The 18,080-nt window shown below is 38.3% G+C and overlaps 1 protein-coding gene, 1 long non-coding RNA gene and 1 other non-coding gene across 3 annotated transcripts; 2 read left to right on the top strand and 1 right to left on the bottom strand.

Moving 5' to 3' along the window:
- Positions 1–3,951: 3,951 nt before the first annotated feature.
- On the top strand, positions 3,952–4,053 carry LOC125891029 (small nucleolar RNA U13). The gene has a single exon (XR_007449600.1). It is a non-coding gene; the product is annotated as a small nucleolar RNA U13 (small nucleolar RNA).
- Positions 4,054–5,118: 1,065 nt separating this feature from the next.
- On the top strand, positions 5,119–12,211 carry mak16 (MAK16 homolog (S. cerevisiae)). The gene is made up of 10 exons (XM_049579426.1): positions 5,119–5,297; positions 6,290–6,339; positions 6,826–6,935; positions 7,565–7,629; positions 8,455–8,606; positions 8,844–8,898; positions 9,010–9,084; positions 10,905–11,024; positions 11,123–11,191; positions 11,643–12,211. The coding sequence occupies exons 1-10, from the start codon at positions 5,283–5,285 to the stop codon at positions 11,865–11,867; spliced, it is 936 nt and encodes a 311-aa protein (XP_049435383.1). The 5' UTR covers positions 5,119–5,282; the 3' UTR covers positions 11,868–12,211.
- LOC125890679 (uncharacterized) lies at positions 11,200–16,151 on the bottom strand. Its single transcript, XR_007449571.1, has 3 exons — positions 16,079–16,151; positions 14,096–14,157; positions 11,200–11,226 (listed from the first exon to the last, which is right to left on the bottom strand). It is a non-coding gene; the product is annotated as an uncharacterized LOC125890679 (long non-coding RNA).
- Between the last annotated feature and the right edge of the window lie 1,929 nt (positions 16,152–18,080).

The following is an 18,080-nucleotide window of genomic DNA, read 5'->3' as shown; positions in this document are numbered from 1 at the left end:
ACGCTTGTTGTGGTTTGGATACATGCGTTCACAGTCTGGAGTCTGGGATTCTAGAGTATATCATTTCACCACATTTCTCACTGTTCTAGAATCTTTTTTACATTTTAATTTTATTTCACTAAAATACACAGCCACAAATCCTAGAATATAGACTAGAAGCTTCTAAAACACCTAACCCTGCACATTCTGGTTCTAGCACACGCCCAGTTCAGGATGAATTCTCAGTCTTGGGCTGTAGTGTTCTAGAACATTTTGGAAAACTCAGTATCTATCCCAGAATCTGTCGCCCGGTTGCAGATGAATTGTCGGTGTCAGGATGTTGTGTTTAGTTCTACAACATTTCAATGACTTGTTCTGATTCTAGAATCGAACAGTTTTTTTGTTGTTGTTTTTCTGGAAAGCGCCATTTTTATACAACAACATTTTGTTGAAGGGTGAACAGGTTGCTTTCAGCTTCAGACTCCGGAGAGAGACGGAGAGACTTGTTTTGAAATGTGGTCTGGATACGTGCGTTCTCAGTCTGGAGTCTAGGATTCTAGAAAATGTCGTTTGACCACATTTCTCTCCGTTCTAGAGTCTTTTTTTGTAAAATACACGAGAAATTCTAGAACACGCAGATTAGAAAATCCTATAACTTGGAGACTAGAACATTCTAGAGGACACATTTTCATGTTGAGACCCACACACATTGTGACTCCAGAACACTCCCAGTTGGGGACGAGTCATAAGTCTCAGGATGTGGTGTTGAGTTCTAGAACATTTCAGTAACTTGTTCTGGTTCTAGATTCTCTAACATTGACTGCCCTCAAATTCTTTCAAAAACATGAGCCCTCTTTTTTTTAAATACAAAAACATTTTGTTGAAGGTTGAAACATTCCAGAGAGACGGAGACGCTGTTTTGAAATGTGGTTTGGATACGTGCGTTCTCAGTCTGGGATTCTAGAAGCTATCCTTTCACCACATCTGTTTTTTAAAGATTTGATTTACCTTAAATACAAAACTACAAAGTCTAGAACAAGCAGATTAGAACATCGTAGAACACGGAGATGTAGAACATCCTTGAACACATTTTCATGTTGGAACCCCACACGTTCTGATTCTAGAACACGTCTCGTTTCTAAATTGAAAATCTATCCAGAATGTCCGAAGGACAAATGAGCGTCAAATGATCTATTAACAGTGTAAGAAACATGTTAGCATTAAGTTGTCAACCATTCTCAAATTTAGAGTTAATAATTTGAGATCAGAACAACAGTGACAATATTTCCAGTTCAGTCAGATGATGATGATGATGATGATGATGTTTACTTTGCCTCAGGTAGAGGTGTTTGTTTGATCAGATCACCTGGTTGGCCCCGCCCCTTTCTTCTGTTTCTTTAATCTTCTGGTCACCATGGAAACCTCCAGAAGGTCCCGTTCACAGAAATCAGCTGGTGTCTTTTGGTTTAGTCTTCAATGCCGTTATTAACCGTTCACGTTAACCTGGAGCTACAGGCTCGATGAACCACGTGATGTTTAGACTCCTGGGTGGTGGAGGGCGGTGGGGGGGGGGGGGTGGGGGGGGGCAAAGACCAGTGTCTGGGTGGATCTTCAGCCTCCATGATGTGGACATGAGTAGTCGTCTGTTCAGGAGCCGACTCACCGTTCGTATTTTACAGAAAAACATTGATCTGTAGTGTGTGTGTGTGTGTGTGTGTGAGAGAGAGAGAGAGAGAGAGTGTGTGTGTGTGTGTGTGTGTGTGTGTGTGTGCGCTGTGAATCAGCCCCTGTTCAGAGCAGTGTTGTTTTTGCATGCCGTATATAGCTCAGTGTAAATCGATGTGAGTTGCATGTCTGTGTAGTTTAAGTTGTTCGGCTGACTTCTGTCTGTTGTGGCTTTTGGGTGCCTTTCGTTTGATTTTTCTGTTTCTTTGTTTTTTTAATTTCCTGGTTTTGTTTGGTACCGTGTGTCCCAGAGGCTGCTGCTGCTGTTTTTGGGGGTTATTGAACAACAACAAAAAAAAAAGACTAGAAAACTGAAAACAAAGCAGATCCTCCTGTAAACAGAGCTGGCAGCAGTTATGATCCCGAGACGTTGACTGACTGAGTGTGAATTCTGTTTTTGGGTGGACTGTCCCTTTAAAGAGTGCCAACTACAGATGCCAGTGTTGTACAGCAGTGAGAAGCTCCCACTATTTACTAAAATAAACCATTTCTCTGTTTTTTCACTCAAGACTCTGTCGCTTCTTTCTGACATCACAACACACAGACGTGAGCTCAGAGGAGACGTCACTGACACACAGGCTGAGAGAATATTTAAATTAATGAATGAAGTGGTCGACACAATTATTAGTTAAAAATAAAAACAAACAGGATCCTCAGCCATGAACGAAGACAGAAAGTTAAAGACGAAGAACACGCGTCAGAATGTGGTGTCGGATGGATGATACATAAAGGTCTATTCATCTTCACTGTGTTTATATTAAATCTGATGACTATTTAACGACAGGAATGTCATGGTCAGAAACTGCCTCCACGCCAGCGATAGCCAAGGACGGACGTATTATGTTGTCAGGTTGTCCATCTGTCCACCCCACTCTCATGAACGCAGCACTTCAAGAACACCTTCAAGGGATTTTCTTCAGATTTGGCACAAACGTCCACCTGGAATATAGGATTAACTGAAGAGAACTTGCTGGTCAAAGGTCAGGGTCACTGTGACCTTGTGTCTGTCTCATCTCAGGAACACCTCTGGGTGATTCCTTCAAATTTGGAAAAATATGTTCTCAGCCATAACTCAAAGATTCATATAAAAAATAAATATATAATAAAATGAAGTGATGACATTTTATATCCAAAAGGTCAAAGGTCAGCTTCACTGTGACATCATGTTCTGAATAAAACACTTGTGTCCATTACTCATCATCATATCTCAGGAACTGTTTCAACATTACAGTCACCAGTTCAGATACTGGTATAAACAGGAGCCTCTAACTGGTTTAACTGTAATGTCACAACATACAAAGATAAATTGAGTTTTTATTTTCTGAATTTTTAGAGATAAGATATCTAAGATATCTTAGCTAAGGCTCAATATTCTAACAAAACAAAACTGAGCCTTTGCTAAGATAAATGTAAATATTTACAATGAACTTAACTTGAACAGTTGAATATGATGTGTATATGTGAAGATCTGCTGCTTTTCCTTTAAATAATGTTCATAATTGTAATGAATCAGTGATAATGTTGAAAGTAATGTTTCACTCTGAGCTCCGGCTCATCGTAACAAACATTTCTCACTATTTTTTCTTTACAAAGCAAACAATCGATAAATGGAGGAAAATAATCAACAGATGAAAATAATATAAATAAATAATAATTTTATACTACTAATAATAATAATACATATTATATAATATTACATAATATAATATATTACAGACGTTTACTGAAGAAACATTTCTAAGGCAGGACTTGTACTGTAACAGAATATTTCTACATTGTGGTATCAGTATTTTTACTTCATGATGTTTCTTCTTCCATCACTGCGCTCCAGAACAGCTGAGTGAAAACAGCCATTATTATCAATGTTATTAGTTCTAGTTGTTGAAAATGTTTCATCGTTCTAACTCTGTGATAGTTTTTGGTGTTAATAATGTGTGTTTTAAAAAAGAAGCCACATTGCAATATGATTATATAGATGCAGTTCCTCCCCACACCACCACGTGTCGCTGTTGCTTCACTTTACCGCAGTCACTCCCATAATGCACCTCTTCAGACAGAGGCTAATATTCTGCTTTACAGCTGTTAAATCTGAACTCAAACACAAAGGCTGTTTATTGTTGTTTATTCTGTTTATATCTGAGATTATAGAAGAAGAGACAAATAAAAGTGGAGTGTTAAAGTGTGACACCGTGAGTCAGGGAGCAGCACAGGAAGTACAGGTTGCCTCAGCGCCATGTTGGATCAATGATCTTTCTGGTTCATTCAAATGATGATCGGTGCGATCACAGATCCATCTGTGACAGGTGCAGCCCTCACCTTGTTACGCTCTGCGCCTCAGCCCGTCTGATACTGAACCGGAAGCTATTATTTAATTTATGAACTGTGAAAAATTGAGCTTATCCATCATGAGTTGTTTACTGACAACAGCATTAGTCTACAGCTGTAGTGACGGTGTCTGAAAACCTGATGTGCTGAACAGTTTACATGCATATATAGATATTTATATGTTTTTAAAGTTTGGTTTCCTTTTTGCTTTTATAACTTTCATCTATTTACTAAAATAGGATCACATAAAATTAGACCCACGGAAGGTGTCTACAAACAAACAAACAAACAAACAAACTCTCTGCCACTGAGAAAAGTTTCAATAAATTTGTCTGATTTTTTTTCTCAACTCTTTCTTTGTATTTTAGTTTTGTTTTTTTTTAATTACACAAGAATGCAAAAAACCTCAGAGAGGCTCTCCCCTCCTCATCACAGGGCCACAGAGAGGACCAATACATAAATAGACATACTAAAAAAAAAATAAATAAAAAAAAATAAAAATATTATGATAATAATTTTTAAAAAGTTAAATTGGGATCTGATTAATTTCTACTCCCTACTTAAATAAATAAATAAAAATCTCCGCACATAATTTAAACCAGAGATCTCGTTTAAAATATATGTATCATTAAAAAAATGAATAAAGTATTCAGACCTGTAATTAGTCTTCTTAATAAATACAAATCCACGATATGAAACATCTTCCATTCAAAGTATTTCATTATAACTTTACGTGTTAGTTACGAAAGCTCATTACGCATATAAATAATAAATATGAAGAATCAATAGTGTAATTAGCAACAAAACTATAAATAAATGGAAATAATTTTATCGCAGAATCTCGTTCACTTTACACAGAAAATAGAGAAAAAAAATCCCAAAAGATTCAAAATAAATAAATTAGTGTCGGTGAATCTCTTAAAATCTATTTAAGCAATAAAAATATTTTTTAGACGTGATATTTTTCTTCTTCCCCTCAAAGTTTTTTGTAATTATTTGTTTTTAAATTCATTAAAATATAAATAGTACATTTCTTACCACGCTAATTACCCAAGTCATCGCGATACTTCTTCCCCATGACGTCACGTATGAGGGCTCTCGTGCATGCAAACAGACATGGTGTCTCCCTGACGGTCCATGTGGCTCTGACGACAGGAAAACTTCTTCATAACGTCACGTTAATTTATTAGATATCGTTAAAACAAACAGACTCTGTCGGCTGAAGCTGCGAGCAGCTCCGAGAGGAACTAAAGATGCAACACGACGACGTGAGTGTCACAAATTAATACGAAGACGCTAATGTGTTCATGCTAAGTGTCCATGCTAACGTTAGCTCACCGGTAACTGTTTAAAAACCGATGAATCTGGGTTATTTCTTAAATATTACACCTGTTTTTTTAGCAGCTACAGAAGCTACTGAACAGTAGATGTCTTTACTAAACATACACGGGTTAAAATATCATGTTTTAAACATTTGAGACACGTTGACACTGAGCTAGCTGGACGCAGTTTGTTCATGTCAGTGTGACGCCAGACTCCGTTATAAAAGCGTCTAATTTAAGTTGTCAGGCTTCTCTGTAAACATGCACAGACATTATGACATGAGGCCACACATATATTGGTAGGATCATGTGGGAACTATATTTCGGCAGCACGTTATCTTCTGTTTACACACAGCTAATGGACATAATGAGCCTGACAAGTCTTACATACATACTTTAACACTAAGCTAGCTGGACCCAGTTTGTTCATGTCCATTATGACGCCAAACTACCTCATAAAAAGGTGTTTGTTTTGTTGAGATTGTCCATTTTCTCTGTAAACAAACAAGTTTCAGGACATGGGTTGATGCACATTTTTAGAGTCATGTGGGAACTTAATTTTGGCAACACATCATCTGTTGTCATCTTGTGTTTCTGTACAGTTTATTGAAAGTTTTATATATATATATATATATATATATATATATGCTTGATATTTGATTTCTCTGAGATTTAGTCTGTCAAGCAGTCATCAGTCAAATCTGTCACCAGTGTCTTAATGTGTGGGCCAGATATTTAAGCGTTTTTATAGAGTCTGATTCTACATTAAAGATAGCAGAATAAAACTTTAAAAGGACACCTGAATACAGCAGATTATTATCATTATTATTATTATTATTATTATTATCATTATTATTATTATTATCACACCAGTTGTGTTGCAGGTTGAAAGCCACGGGATGAAACTCTCTGTAATGTGTTGATTCTGCCTCCTGCAGGTGATCTGGGACGTGATCGGGAACAAACAGTTCTGCTCCTTCAAAGTCAAGTAAGTCTGAAACTTCCTCCGCTTCTTATTCAGTCATTCATTCAGTCATTCATTCAGTCATTCATTCAGTCATTCATTCATTTACTCAGTTACACAGTGAGATTATTACAGTACGATCAAGTTCTTTAATACACAACATTTACAGAGAAACAGTCAATGGCAATGACACTCTACACCACATTTAGAGACAAACGAGACAGAACAAGAGATTTTTATTTTGCTTTATTTACACCGCCTGCTTTATTCACAGTAACTCATTCAAATGTTTGTCGTGTTGCACAGAATGAGAAAATACTTTCCTGGATGAGAAACATTCACAGATTAAAACATGATTTCAAAGGAATAACTCGTGATCTTCTCCATCATGTTCTGGTTGGCTTCAGACTGATGAATATGAAACTAAAACACGTCAGTGTGAAATTCACTGGTGACAGAAAATCAGCTGGAGATTTGACATCAAACATCTGGTGTCGTCTTTGTGTGCAGAACGAAGAGTCAGAACTTCTGTCGGAATGAATACAACGTCACAGGGCTGTGTAACCGCTCGTCCTGCCCGCTGGCCAACAGTCAGTACGCCACCGTCAGAGAGGAGAAAGGTAAACACGTTACACACCTACAGTGACACTCTTAACAGGCCGGGAGGGACGATACAACACAGTGTGACACTGTAGAGGCTTTTACTCTGAAATCCAGGAAGGAAGACGAGTTTGAGATTCAGGAGACTCTCAGAGTTTTTTCTTGAGGTGACTTTTATGTGAGGGCATGACAGTAATGACTCCAGCTAAGGTATGTATGTACATTATAGGACGTTGTGCATCCCTGGGAACAATCACTGTAGATCAAAACCAAACCATTTTCCTGGAATGACTCCCCAGAAAAAGTCTCTTGGCTCAGTTCTCCCACGATGAGGGTGAGCTGAGCCACATGAGTGTAAATTGCTCCACTGATAGTGTCAAATGAAAAAGAAACATTTTCACCTCACACAGTGCAAAGTAAGACAAAACCAAAACCAACCAGGCGACATCACTGTCCACTGTTTTTAGTTTTTGTAAAATGTAGGTATGTCATAAATAAATGTTATATAAGTGTCATGGTATAACATGTCATGAAAAATTGATGCAATGATGAAGTGACTTTTAAAGAATTACAGTCAAACAGTTTGATCCAGATGTGAAACATGAGAAGGAAACACTGATGAGTTGATGAATAATGTTTCCTCCTGCAGGTCAGTGTTTCCTCTACATGAAGGTGATCGAGAGAGCAGCGTTTCCTGCCAAGATGTGGGAGAAGGTGAGCTTCAGTTCTCTCACACTTTGTTCACAGACTTTCAGAGTTGCACAGTAGGTCGTCCACTAGCTCAGTAGGTAGAGTGCGCACCCCATGTTGCTGCAGCAGCCGTGGGCTCGATTCCAGCCTGCGTCCCTGCGTTTTGAAGTCTTTGGACCATCAGACAAGCAGTTCTTTTTTTGTAACTCTTTTTTTATTTCAGAAACAAACAACCTGAGGTCATCATGGATGTTACGAGGTCACGGCACATTTTTCCATTCACATCTCAGCGTACAGCATCACACTTTATTCAGTGGCGTTTATACACAATCTATTTCTCCCAATATTTTGTACATTTTTTCCATCTCAAGTCTAAAAATAAACGTCTTTCCACCATTTCTTTAATTGTCTTTGCAAAAATCATGAAAAAACATCATAGCATAGCATGTCATCGAAACATTCAGCAATAGGTCGCAGGCTTGAATGGAGGAAGGACGTAGCCTTCATATATGCATGTCCCGTTCTCCCCACTGATTCGACAGGTGCCCCAAAACCAGCTTTAATTTCTCTGACGAGCAGCAAAGCTACGTTCAAAGCTTTGAACTGATCAGTTTTGCTGGTTGGAGCTGTCGGTGTGTTGACGTAGATTCTTTGTTACTCAACGACATTTTTTTTTAAAATCAGATGAAGAACTCGTACCTGATGTTTCCTCTCGGACATTACAAGTCAAAACGTAAAATTTGGTTTGAACATGTGTGTGTGCACCTCTTTATGTATGCTCTGTGTGTATGTGTGTGTGTGCACCTCTTTATGTATGCTCTGTGTGTATGTGTGTGTGTGTGTGTGCAGGTGAAGCTCAGTAAGAACTACGAGAAAGCTCTGGAACAGATCGATGAGAATTTGATCTACTGGCCTCGATTCATGAGACACAAGTGTAAACAGCGCTTCACCAAAATCACTCAGTACCTGATCCGCATGCGCAAACTGGTCCTCAAGAGACAGTAAGTAATACTACAACATACTGCTACAGGAAGTGAGTGTGCCGAGCAGGAAGAATGAAACTCAAATAAGAAATTAAAGTCTTTGATGTTAGTGTGACGTGACTTCATGATCAAACTGTAAAAATGACATTAAATCACCCAAATCTGACTCACTGTCCCTTTAAAGTTACATTTGAAGTGTTTGTTTAGGGACTGTCTGAAGTCAAAGTTTAATTTGACGTCTGTTTTGTGTTTCAGGAGGAAGTTGGTGCCTCTCAGCAGGAAGGTGGAGCAGAGAGAGAAGAGGAGAGAGGTGAGACATGGACGAGCACGACGTCACCATGGTTACACTCAAACATTAAAGGTGGATTCACTTGCTGTATGAACCTGTTCTGTCTTCGTGTGTGTGTGTGTGTGTGTGTAGGAGAAAGCTCTGATCGCTGCTCAGCTGGATAACGCCATCGAGAAGGAGCTGCTGGAGAGACTCAAACAGGGAACGGTACGATCAGCGCACACTGAAGCACTCCGTATTTACAGTCGTACTTTACTCACGTGGTCGCTTAAAGACGAGGATCTGCTCACAGGGCGGCGTTTAGATTGGTCAGAGACGAACTCTGCAGGTTCACTCACGAAAATCACGTTTAGAAACATTTATTAACTTTCCTGAAAAAACTGATCTTTTGTTTCATGTGAAGAAAACGCACCGAAACATTTTCTAAAAATATCTCAGATTTACAAAAACATCAGGCAGGAAGTCAGAGCGCCTTATAGACGATGATTTCAAACTAAAACTCAAATTAACACAGAAGCTGAATCAGGTGAGATCCATTTCTAATATTCAGTATCCAGAGGAAGAAATTTGTCTCTTCAGTTTACACAAGTACAGTTTTTAAAAACGGTAAAAGATCAGTGAACGAACAGAGACGTCACATGAGGCTCGTTTCATCAAAAAAGTAATAAGTGAAAATGTACGTTAATTAATAATAAACACTGCTGTGACAATAAACTGCAGCAAGAATTCTTGATAATACAATAATTGCTATTCAAAAAGTCACACTCAAGTTAAAGTACAGTTACTTAAAGAAAGATACTCCTGTAAAAGTACTAATTTAAGAAATTATACTTAAGTAACTTTTACATGAGTATAATTTACATACTTCAGTATAAGTACAGTCATTTTTAAGAAAGTATACTCATAAAAGTAGTTACTCTAGTATGAAGTGAAAGTACACTAGTAAGACTGTTAAAAAATGTACTTAAGTAAATGTAAGTTACTTTAAAGAAATACTCAAGTTAAAGTAACTGTACTTAAACATGAGGATAATTTCCTCAAAGCAAAACTGTTAAAACATGTACTGAAGTAAAAGTAAGTTACTTCAGTACAACTTTTTTTACAGTAACTGTACTTTTACACAAGTATATACTAAAAAAAAGTATATACTCAAGTAAAAGTACAGTTACTTTAAAAATACTGAAGCAGAACTATAGTTACTTCAAAGTAATTATGCAGAAGTAAAAGTAGTTGTGTAAATATTAAAAGTTACTGTGTAACATTAACGAGGAGGTCGTACATTTAAAATAAAAAAGGTCAATACCACGTGACTGACAGTAGAACAGTGTGATGTCACAGAGCGTCATCATGACCAACAGTAACTTTGTCCTCTGGAGACCAATCAGCTGCAGCCTGTGAATAAAACTGATTATTAATGTAAACATCGTTCATCAGAGCAGCTTCACTCAGCTCAACAGGAAACAGACTCAATAAACAAAAATCACTGACAAACGACAAACAGAGCCGTGAAATAAAAACACTCACGTAAAATTACAGATTAAAAAAATTCTGGTAATATGCTAACGTAAGCACGCGCTAACAGACCGAGTGTCGCATGTGAGACAGACTGTTAATATGCTAATGTTACATGTCTGATATAAGTGTGCTTACGTTAGCATGTTAACACTACATGTGACATTCAGCATACTAGTATGCTAACATTAGCATATTAACATTCTTATGTCTGACATGTGACACTGGGCATGTTAGCGCTCCTACGTTAGCATATTAATGCTCTAACTAGACAGAGTGTTCATATGCTAACGTAAGCGCACTAACATGCCAAATCTTAGGTGTCAGATATCATAATGCTGATATGCTAATGTTAGCATTTAGCTCTGTCCAGCTCAGACCAATGAAACTAATGTCAGGTTCAGTTTAAAACAGAAAAAATAATTTAGTGTCTTGTAACTCACTGGGACAGAAGGTGTGAAATATATTTCTGTATTAAATATAACGTGTGTGTGTGTGTGTGTGTGTGTTACCAGTACGGAGACATCTACAACTTCCCGGTCCACGCCTTCGACAGAGCTCTGGAGCAGCAGGACGCAGAGAGCGAGTCTGAGGAGGAGGAAGATGAGGAAGAGGAGGAGGAGGAAGATGACGAGGTGATGAAGGACTCGTGTTTCATTGTTTGAGTTTATAAAACATGAGGTCAGATAACTCACTGAGCTGTGTGTCCTCCTGTCTGCCTGTCTGTCTGCAGGACGTCGGGAAGAGAGAGTTTGTAGCAGAAGAAGAAGTGGAGGACGAGAGCGACCTGAGCGACTTCGAGGTAAAGTGTCTCTGACGTCAGCGAAACACCTGGATCTGTGTGGAGGTTAAAGGGTTAACTCTATAACAGACACAGTGTGTTAGCACGCTTTTATTAGCATTAGCATTTTAATCTAAAGTCTGACAAAGGCAAAATTCGGCATGTTTGTGCACGTGCATTAGCATATCAGCATGTCAGACATTAAAATCATAATATGCTAACGTAGGCATGCTAACATGCGGAATGTCTCATGTCAGACATTAGAATGCAACATTTGGCGTGTTAGCACTCACGTTAGCATATTAACATTCTGTCTGTCATGCTACATATGCTAATGTTAGCGCGCTTATGTTAGCATGTTAATATTCTAATGTGTGACATGTGACACGTGACACGGGGTCCAGGTTAAAACATTCTTTACATTCGGCCTGAACATTTTTAATCTGAGCAATTTTTTTGTTTCTCCTCTCAGGACATGAACAAACTGAGGACGAGCAGCGACGAGGAGGACGAGGGCGAGGAGTCGTCCAGTGAAGAAGAAGAGGAGGAAGAGGAGGAGATGGAGGTGGAGACAAAGGCGAAGGCCTCCAAGTCTAAAGGTAAATCTCCAGCTAACGGCTCGGTGGTGAGGAAGAAGCGAGCGTACGTGGAGATCGAGTACGAGACGGAGCCCGCCGCCAAGAGCAGAGCCACGTAGTGATGTCACAGCCTCTGCTGCCAATCAAACTTTGACTCTCTGCTGAGGACACACCCACTCTGTGGTGGTCGTCACTTTGTTCATACGGAGCCTGGACATGGAAGTTTGTTGATGGACACACAGGACGGACCTGACGTGGATGCACGGGACGGATCTGACCTGGGATCAGATCAAAACTCACAAAGTGACTTTAACAGCTTTGTTTTGTCTGTTTGTTAAATATTAATCAATAAATGATGATAAACGTGTCAATAAATCAGTTTTGGAAAGAAGTTGCTTCATGTTTCATAATAAAAAACTTTATAAATATCTTAACGTCCAAAATAAAGAAAGTGACAAACACATTGTGAGAATTCACTGTTTTCCTGTTAAACTTTGACATTTTGAGAAAAACGTCTCATTTTTACGTTCAAAATAAATAAACATATTTTGTTGTTATAATCTGTTTTCTCGTAAATTATCTTCAAATTTACTTTTAATTCTGATGTTGGCCTTTGGAGGAAGTGACTTATTTTTTATTGGCACTGAAAATAAAATTTGTCAAAAACGTGCTGTAACAAATTCACCTAAAAATTAAACAGGCATTAAAATATTTTACTCTGATATCTTCTGCATCATACGGAGCCCCTGAAGTCCTGAGAGGTGATGTTATTTTTATTTTGTGCACAGCGTGTTATGTTGTGCACACAAAATTAAAGCAAACAGCTTTTGGGTCTCGAGGGTTCTCTTCTGTGTAATGCAAAAAATAAAAGGTTTTGACATTTAATATTTCTCATATTGATATTTTTCAGTGTTAATGTTTCCTTTAAATAAAATTTGTCAGTGAAAACAAAACCTGAATTTTAAAAATGAAAAACTGGCGCTCAAACAAGTTCAACTGAAAATAAAACAGGCTTTAAAAATACTTGATATATTTTGCATCATATGGTGCCTGTTATTCCCAAAAAAGATTTTTTATTCTACTGTGTACATGTTATCTTGTGGAAAGATTAAAAGAAATCACTTTTTCAGGACTTTAAGGGTCTTTGTAGAATTCTGATGTTTTTCAATGACAAAACTGATTGTATTAAAATTTATAAAAAAACAAAACCGCGAAGAGCAAAAATCATAAGATTCTCTGAAGAACATCAGAAGAAGAAAATATCAAAATAAAATAAAAATAACATTTAATGCTTGTGTTTGTTTTTTTTACTTGAAGTTGTTTCAGTGTTAAAGTTTCCTTTGAATAAATTTGACATTAAAAATATAAAAGCAATCTAAAATAATTTTTAACACTTGTGTTTTATTTTCTAGTGGACGTTGTTTAAGTGTTTGAATTCTAATGTTTCCTTTAAATAAAATTTGTCAGTAAAAACAAAAGCCGAAAGTAAAAAATGAATAAGTGGCGCTGAAAAATAAAACAGGCTTTAAAAGCGTTTGATATTTTTGCATCATATGAAGGTGATAGTCTTTATTTTGTGTGCACATGAATTAAAAAAAGAAAAGAACAAAAAAAAAATCACTTTTCAGGACTTTAAGGGTTTTTGTAGAACTCGGATGTTTTTCAATGACAAAACTGTCGGTGTACAAAAACAAAAGAAAACAATTATCAAAAGCAGTGGAGAGAAAGAGGCAGGTTGTCACTGAAAAACCAGAAGAAGAAAATATCAAAACAATATAATTTTTAATGCCTGTGTTTTATTTTTGATTTTTTTCCTTTAAACTTTAAATCAATGTGTCCTTGAAACAAACTGTAAAAAGGAAACTGATATTAAAACAGCTGGAAAAAAAGTTGAACTGGCACAAAAAAACAACAAACAAACAAAATCATCATTTTGAAATATATTATTTTTCATTTTTCTACCACTGAGAAACAGAGTGCAAAAGATACCAGAATAAAATGCTTTTAAATAAATGCCTGGGTTTTATTTTGAAAGGAACTTGTTTGAGCGTTTCATTTTTAAGTTTAAGTCTTGTTTTAAGATGTTTTATTTTCAGAACATTAACATCACATCAGTCTGACCTCATTAATTAACTGATGCACATTAACAGCTCTTTGTCTTAATGTCGTTATAATAAGTGAGTTTCAGCTGCAGTTACAGACGTCACGTTAATTTATCTTTTAATTATTCCAGTGAGTTTTACACAGGTGGAAAAACAAAGCTGGTTTCTGATTGTCTCAAGTTCTGAAAAATCCAGATTGATGTGTCTCTAATATTAATTATAAGAGTAATCAGACTCAGACCGACCTTCAGGACTTCAGAGCCGTAGATCCGTCCTCACGGTCACAGACGGCTCAGTCAGCACTCACCTGAGAACAAGACAGAAATTACATTCAGATAAAGTTGGAGCCATAATACAGTTCATTCTGTCCTCGTCTAAACACAGGACACATAAACATACACATGCAGTAAACTGAACACAGGGTGGAGCACTGACGTGTGACGGGCGTACAGGTGAGCTCCGTGTCATCAGGATCAGGTGTGTGCAATGTGGAGACAAACAGTTTTGACGGTGTCGTGGAAGCATGTTTGTAGCGTGTTAAAACTGAAATGCTGACTGTAATAATGATGACATGTGGACAGCGCTGTCGCCCCTCTGTGTCCTGGTGAGCCTGTGGAGATTATATAGAGAGCAAATGGATCGCCACATCCAAAGAGACACAGCACACTGGACATTGGTTCATTGTTCGCCCACAACACGTGTCCAGCTGACTGAACACCACCTCATTTCTCTACCAGAGGACCTGAGGGTTCTCGAGGGTTCATACGATGAAAGGACTGAGGCCATTAAGATCTTTATAAACCAATTAAAGGAACTTCAAATCGATTCTGCAGCTCACAGGAAGTTCCACGTCTGAGGAACGTCCTGTCTGAAGACCTGAGGGCCGCACAGTGTCCATGTTCTTCAAAGCAAACTAAAGACCTACAGTACGTCTTCATTCTGGCTTTAATTCAACTTTTTTTGATTATTATTACTGTGTATTTATCTATTTTCTATCATCTGCAATTTCTAGCTGGCATACTTTTCTATTTTGATTTTTATTTAATTAATTTTAACGAATTTATTGACTGATTTAAAATTATTTTTTACTTCAAGCTCTTATCCTGCCTCTGGTGTGTCTCCCCACTGATGACAGCGTTTCTTCAGTTCTTCATGAGGGCTGTTATACTTTTAGTCTTTACCATCAGTCTTTGCTTTGTGTGTGTGTGTGTGTGTGTGTGTGTGTGTGTGTGTGTATGAAAAGTGCTATTCAAATTAAGCTTAATTGATTGACTGTGATCTTTTTATTAAGATCTGGCTAAATGTTGAAATTAAAAGAATCACCAGAGGAACACACTCTATATGGAAATGTATCACACGATTAAGGTCGCAATGGTGTCAGATTTTCGCAGTACGATAACTGTCTCAGAAAATATCAGTTTCACAGCATCACCGTGTTACAGCATCATCATCATCATCAGTCAGAATGATCCTTAAAGTTACTGTTGGTTTAACGAACATTTTATTACTATGACTGAAACTTGAAATATTAAAAGTCTCCTCTGAGAAAATAAGTCAAATAAATAACTCAAAGGAGAGATTCAACGTCTGGTCGTGGAGAAAAGTCGTACACGTACACTGACTGTTACAGGAAGTTTACTTTGGTTAGGATCTGCTTTTATTTTGAAACCACTCTCTCTTCCAGGGTTCAAGGGTTAGGCTACTTCCTGGTGGCGTGTGGATCCAGCAGGTGTTAATTACCTCGTTAGGCTGAACCAAGTCGTCAGAGATGAGGGGGGTGGGGGGGCAGAGCGATTAAAGCTTAGCTTCTGTTTGATGTTAGTTGAATCTTTAATATATTTATATTTTATTTGTTCTGTGTCCTGTAACAGTCACTGATATGTTTCATATAAAGTACTGGTGAGCTGACAGATGTGAAGGTAGTGCTGTCTGTGGGTCTTTCACTGTGTAACGTGGTGGTGAAGTCTGGAGGAGCCAGAGGGGGTCAGGTGGTGTGTGTGACCTCTGCTGCACCTGTGAACCTGCCTCTGTTCCCCATCTGCTGCCATGCGTTCGGTGAGAGTCTGAACTTTGTGTGATGTGTTGACGCGGAACATCTTAGAACGGGTATACCACTGCAGCCCTGCACACAATTTATTAAGACAGCTCATTGTGATGTCCCCCTCAAGTCCAACGAAGAAAAGCCCTCCCTCATGAATACATGTTTCAAACACACACATCACACTCACCGGGGTCAGCGTTAGGAATTACAGCTGATTTCTGCTCCTCTGATCTCACTGAACTCCTCACGTCACATGGAGAGGCACCACCATTAAAACACAGCTGTCCTGTCCTCTGTTGTTGAGGCCACGCCCCCTCACACCTGTCATCCTGGAGTCACCTGACCAGTGTTGGAGATAAGAATCTACACCTGGTAAACAAGTGACAGCAGGAAGAGCTGTAACCAAGGTTTCTCTCAGGATTAAACTGCTTCACACACCTCAGTAAAAAAACTAAACAATAATTATGATCTTTCATCATATAATAAAGAATATAAATAAATAAATATATAAATATAAATAAAGAGCCTTTGCTTTTACTTCCTGTACATTTTGATGTTAATTATGTGCTTTCACGTAGTGTCTTGACTGCAGCTCTTACACCTCCACACTGTGGTATTACTACTTTTACTCTAGTAAAATATCCGCATACTTCTTAGCTTAGCTTAGCTTAGCTTAGCTTAGCATAAAGACTGGAAACAGGTGGAAACATTCAGCCTGGCTCTGTTCAAAGGAACAAAAATCCACCTACCTGCTCCTCTAACGCTCTCTGACATCATTTCGTTTCATCTGTACAAAGACCAACGAGTAAAAACAACAAATTCACCTTTTACAGGAGGTCATGTGTCCAAATGTTTCTTCATCAAGTACTGTAAAGTACCCTATTACTGGACTAGAATACATGCAGTTCATATAATTCATCCCAAATTAATCTATATTTTTTTAAAGTCATTACTACAAGCGTGCGTCATCCAAGAGAGACAATCAAAACTGATGGAACAGTCAAAGTTGTCATTTTGAAATGTGTCCGATAAAATTTAAATAAAATGTCCAAAAAATATTTTTAAAAGGACAAATTTTTTTTTAAATAAAATGTCCGATAAAAATGTTGATTTATGTTGGAAAATATGACTAAATTTAAGGTGTGCTGATGGATTCACGTCATCAACTCATGCATTGAGTAACATTACAAGTTAACGTTCCACCTTAAAAGTTGCCGGCAGTCGGCCCAGTGAATGAGGTTATTTTTTTCTCTTTCATTTTATAGTTGTAGTTTACTGATGTATGAACAGAGGTTACATAAAACCAGAGTGAGCGTCCTCTACTGACCAATCAGACTGCAGGGTTTCTAGCTCCACCTTTTAGTACCAGATCTGTGTGCTAGGTACCCCAACAGAGGGGGGACCAAACATGGGGACGCTAAGGAACGCTTCTGTTGGGACCATCCACAACTTTCACTGTGGAGACAGAAACTATAGGCCCGTTTCCACCGCAGGAACCGCCCCCAAAGGACAGAGTTCTGGAACTTTTACAGGGGCTAAACAAGTCCCTGCCTCGGAGTAGGTACTCAGAACGGCCTGAAAGACTCCTGGCTGGGGCTTGGGGTTTGCTTGGTGCTGATTGGATATACTCAAGGAGGGATGTGACATCAACAGAAAGCAACAAAATAGCCGGCATTTTTAAAACTCAGCAGACGAGGGTTAGCTCGTTCATATAGCTTCCGCCACCATGTAAAAAAACTCACTAAATGGTCCGTGAAAAAAATATTTTTTCCATCAGATATCTTAGTTACAACATGATTGAGCTAGCAAAGCAGTTTTGTGTTGCTATGTGTGGTATTTATTCAGTTTTGGGAAATCACGATGTCTAGAAAGCATCAGTGGCTGCAGCTGACAGGGACAGCTAACAGCAGCAGCAAAGCTAACATCAGGACGTCATCTGTTAAAAGCCTCCCGTTGTCGGATACGACATGAAACTACTCCAGTTAGCTCAATCACGTTGTAACTAAGACATCCGCTGGAAAAAATTTTTTTTTTCACGGGCCATTTAGTGAGTTATTACAGACACCGCTAAGGGCTAACAGCTAACAGCGTCCCTACGGCGCCCCGCTCAAAATGGTCGCGCAACAATTACGTCACATCCAGAGCCCGGTAACTTTACAGGAACCTTCCTCGTACTCCGCTCTCTCAGT

This window comes from Epinephelus fuscoguttatus, linkage group LG6, assembly GCF_011397635.1.
Source record: "Epinephelus fuscoguttatus linkage group LG6, E.fuscoguttatus.final_Chr_v1".
NCBI classification, from domain to species: Eukaryota; Metazoa; Chordata; class Actinopteri; order Perciformes; family Serranidae; genus Epinephelus; species Epinephelus fuscoguttatus.
This window is presented reverse-complemented; position numbering and strand designations above follow the sequence as displayed.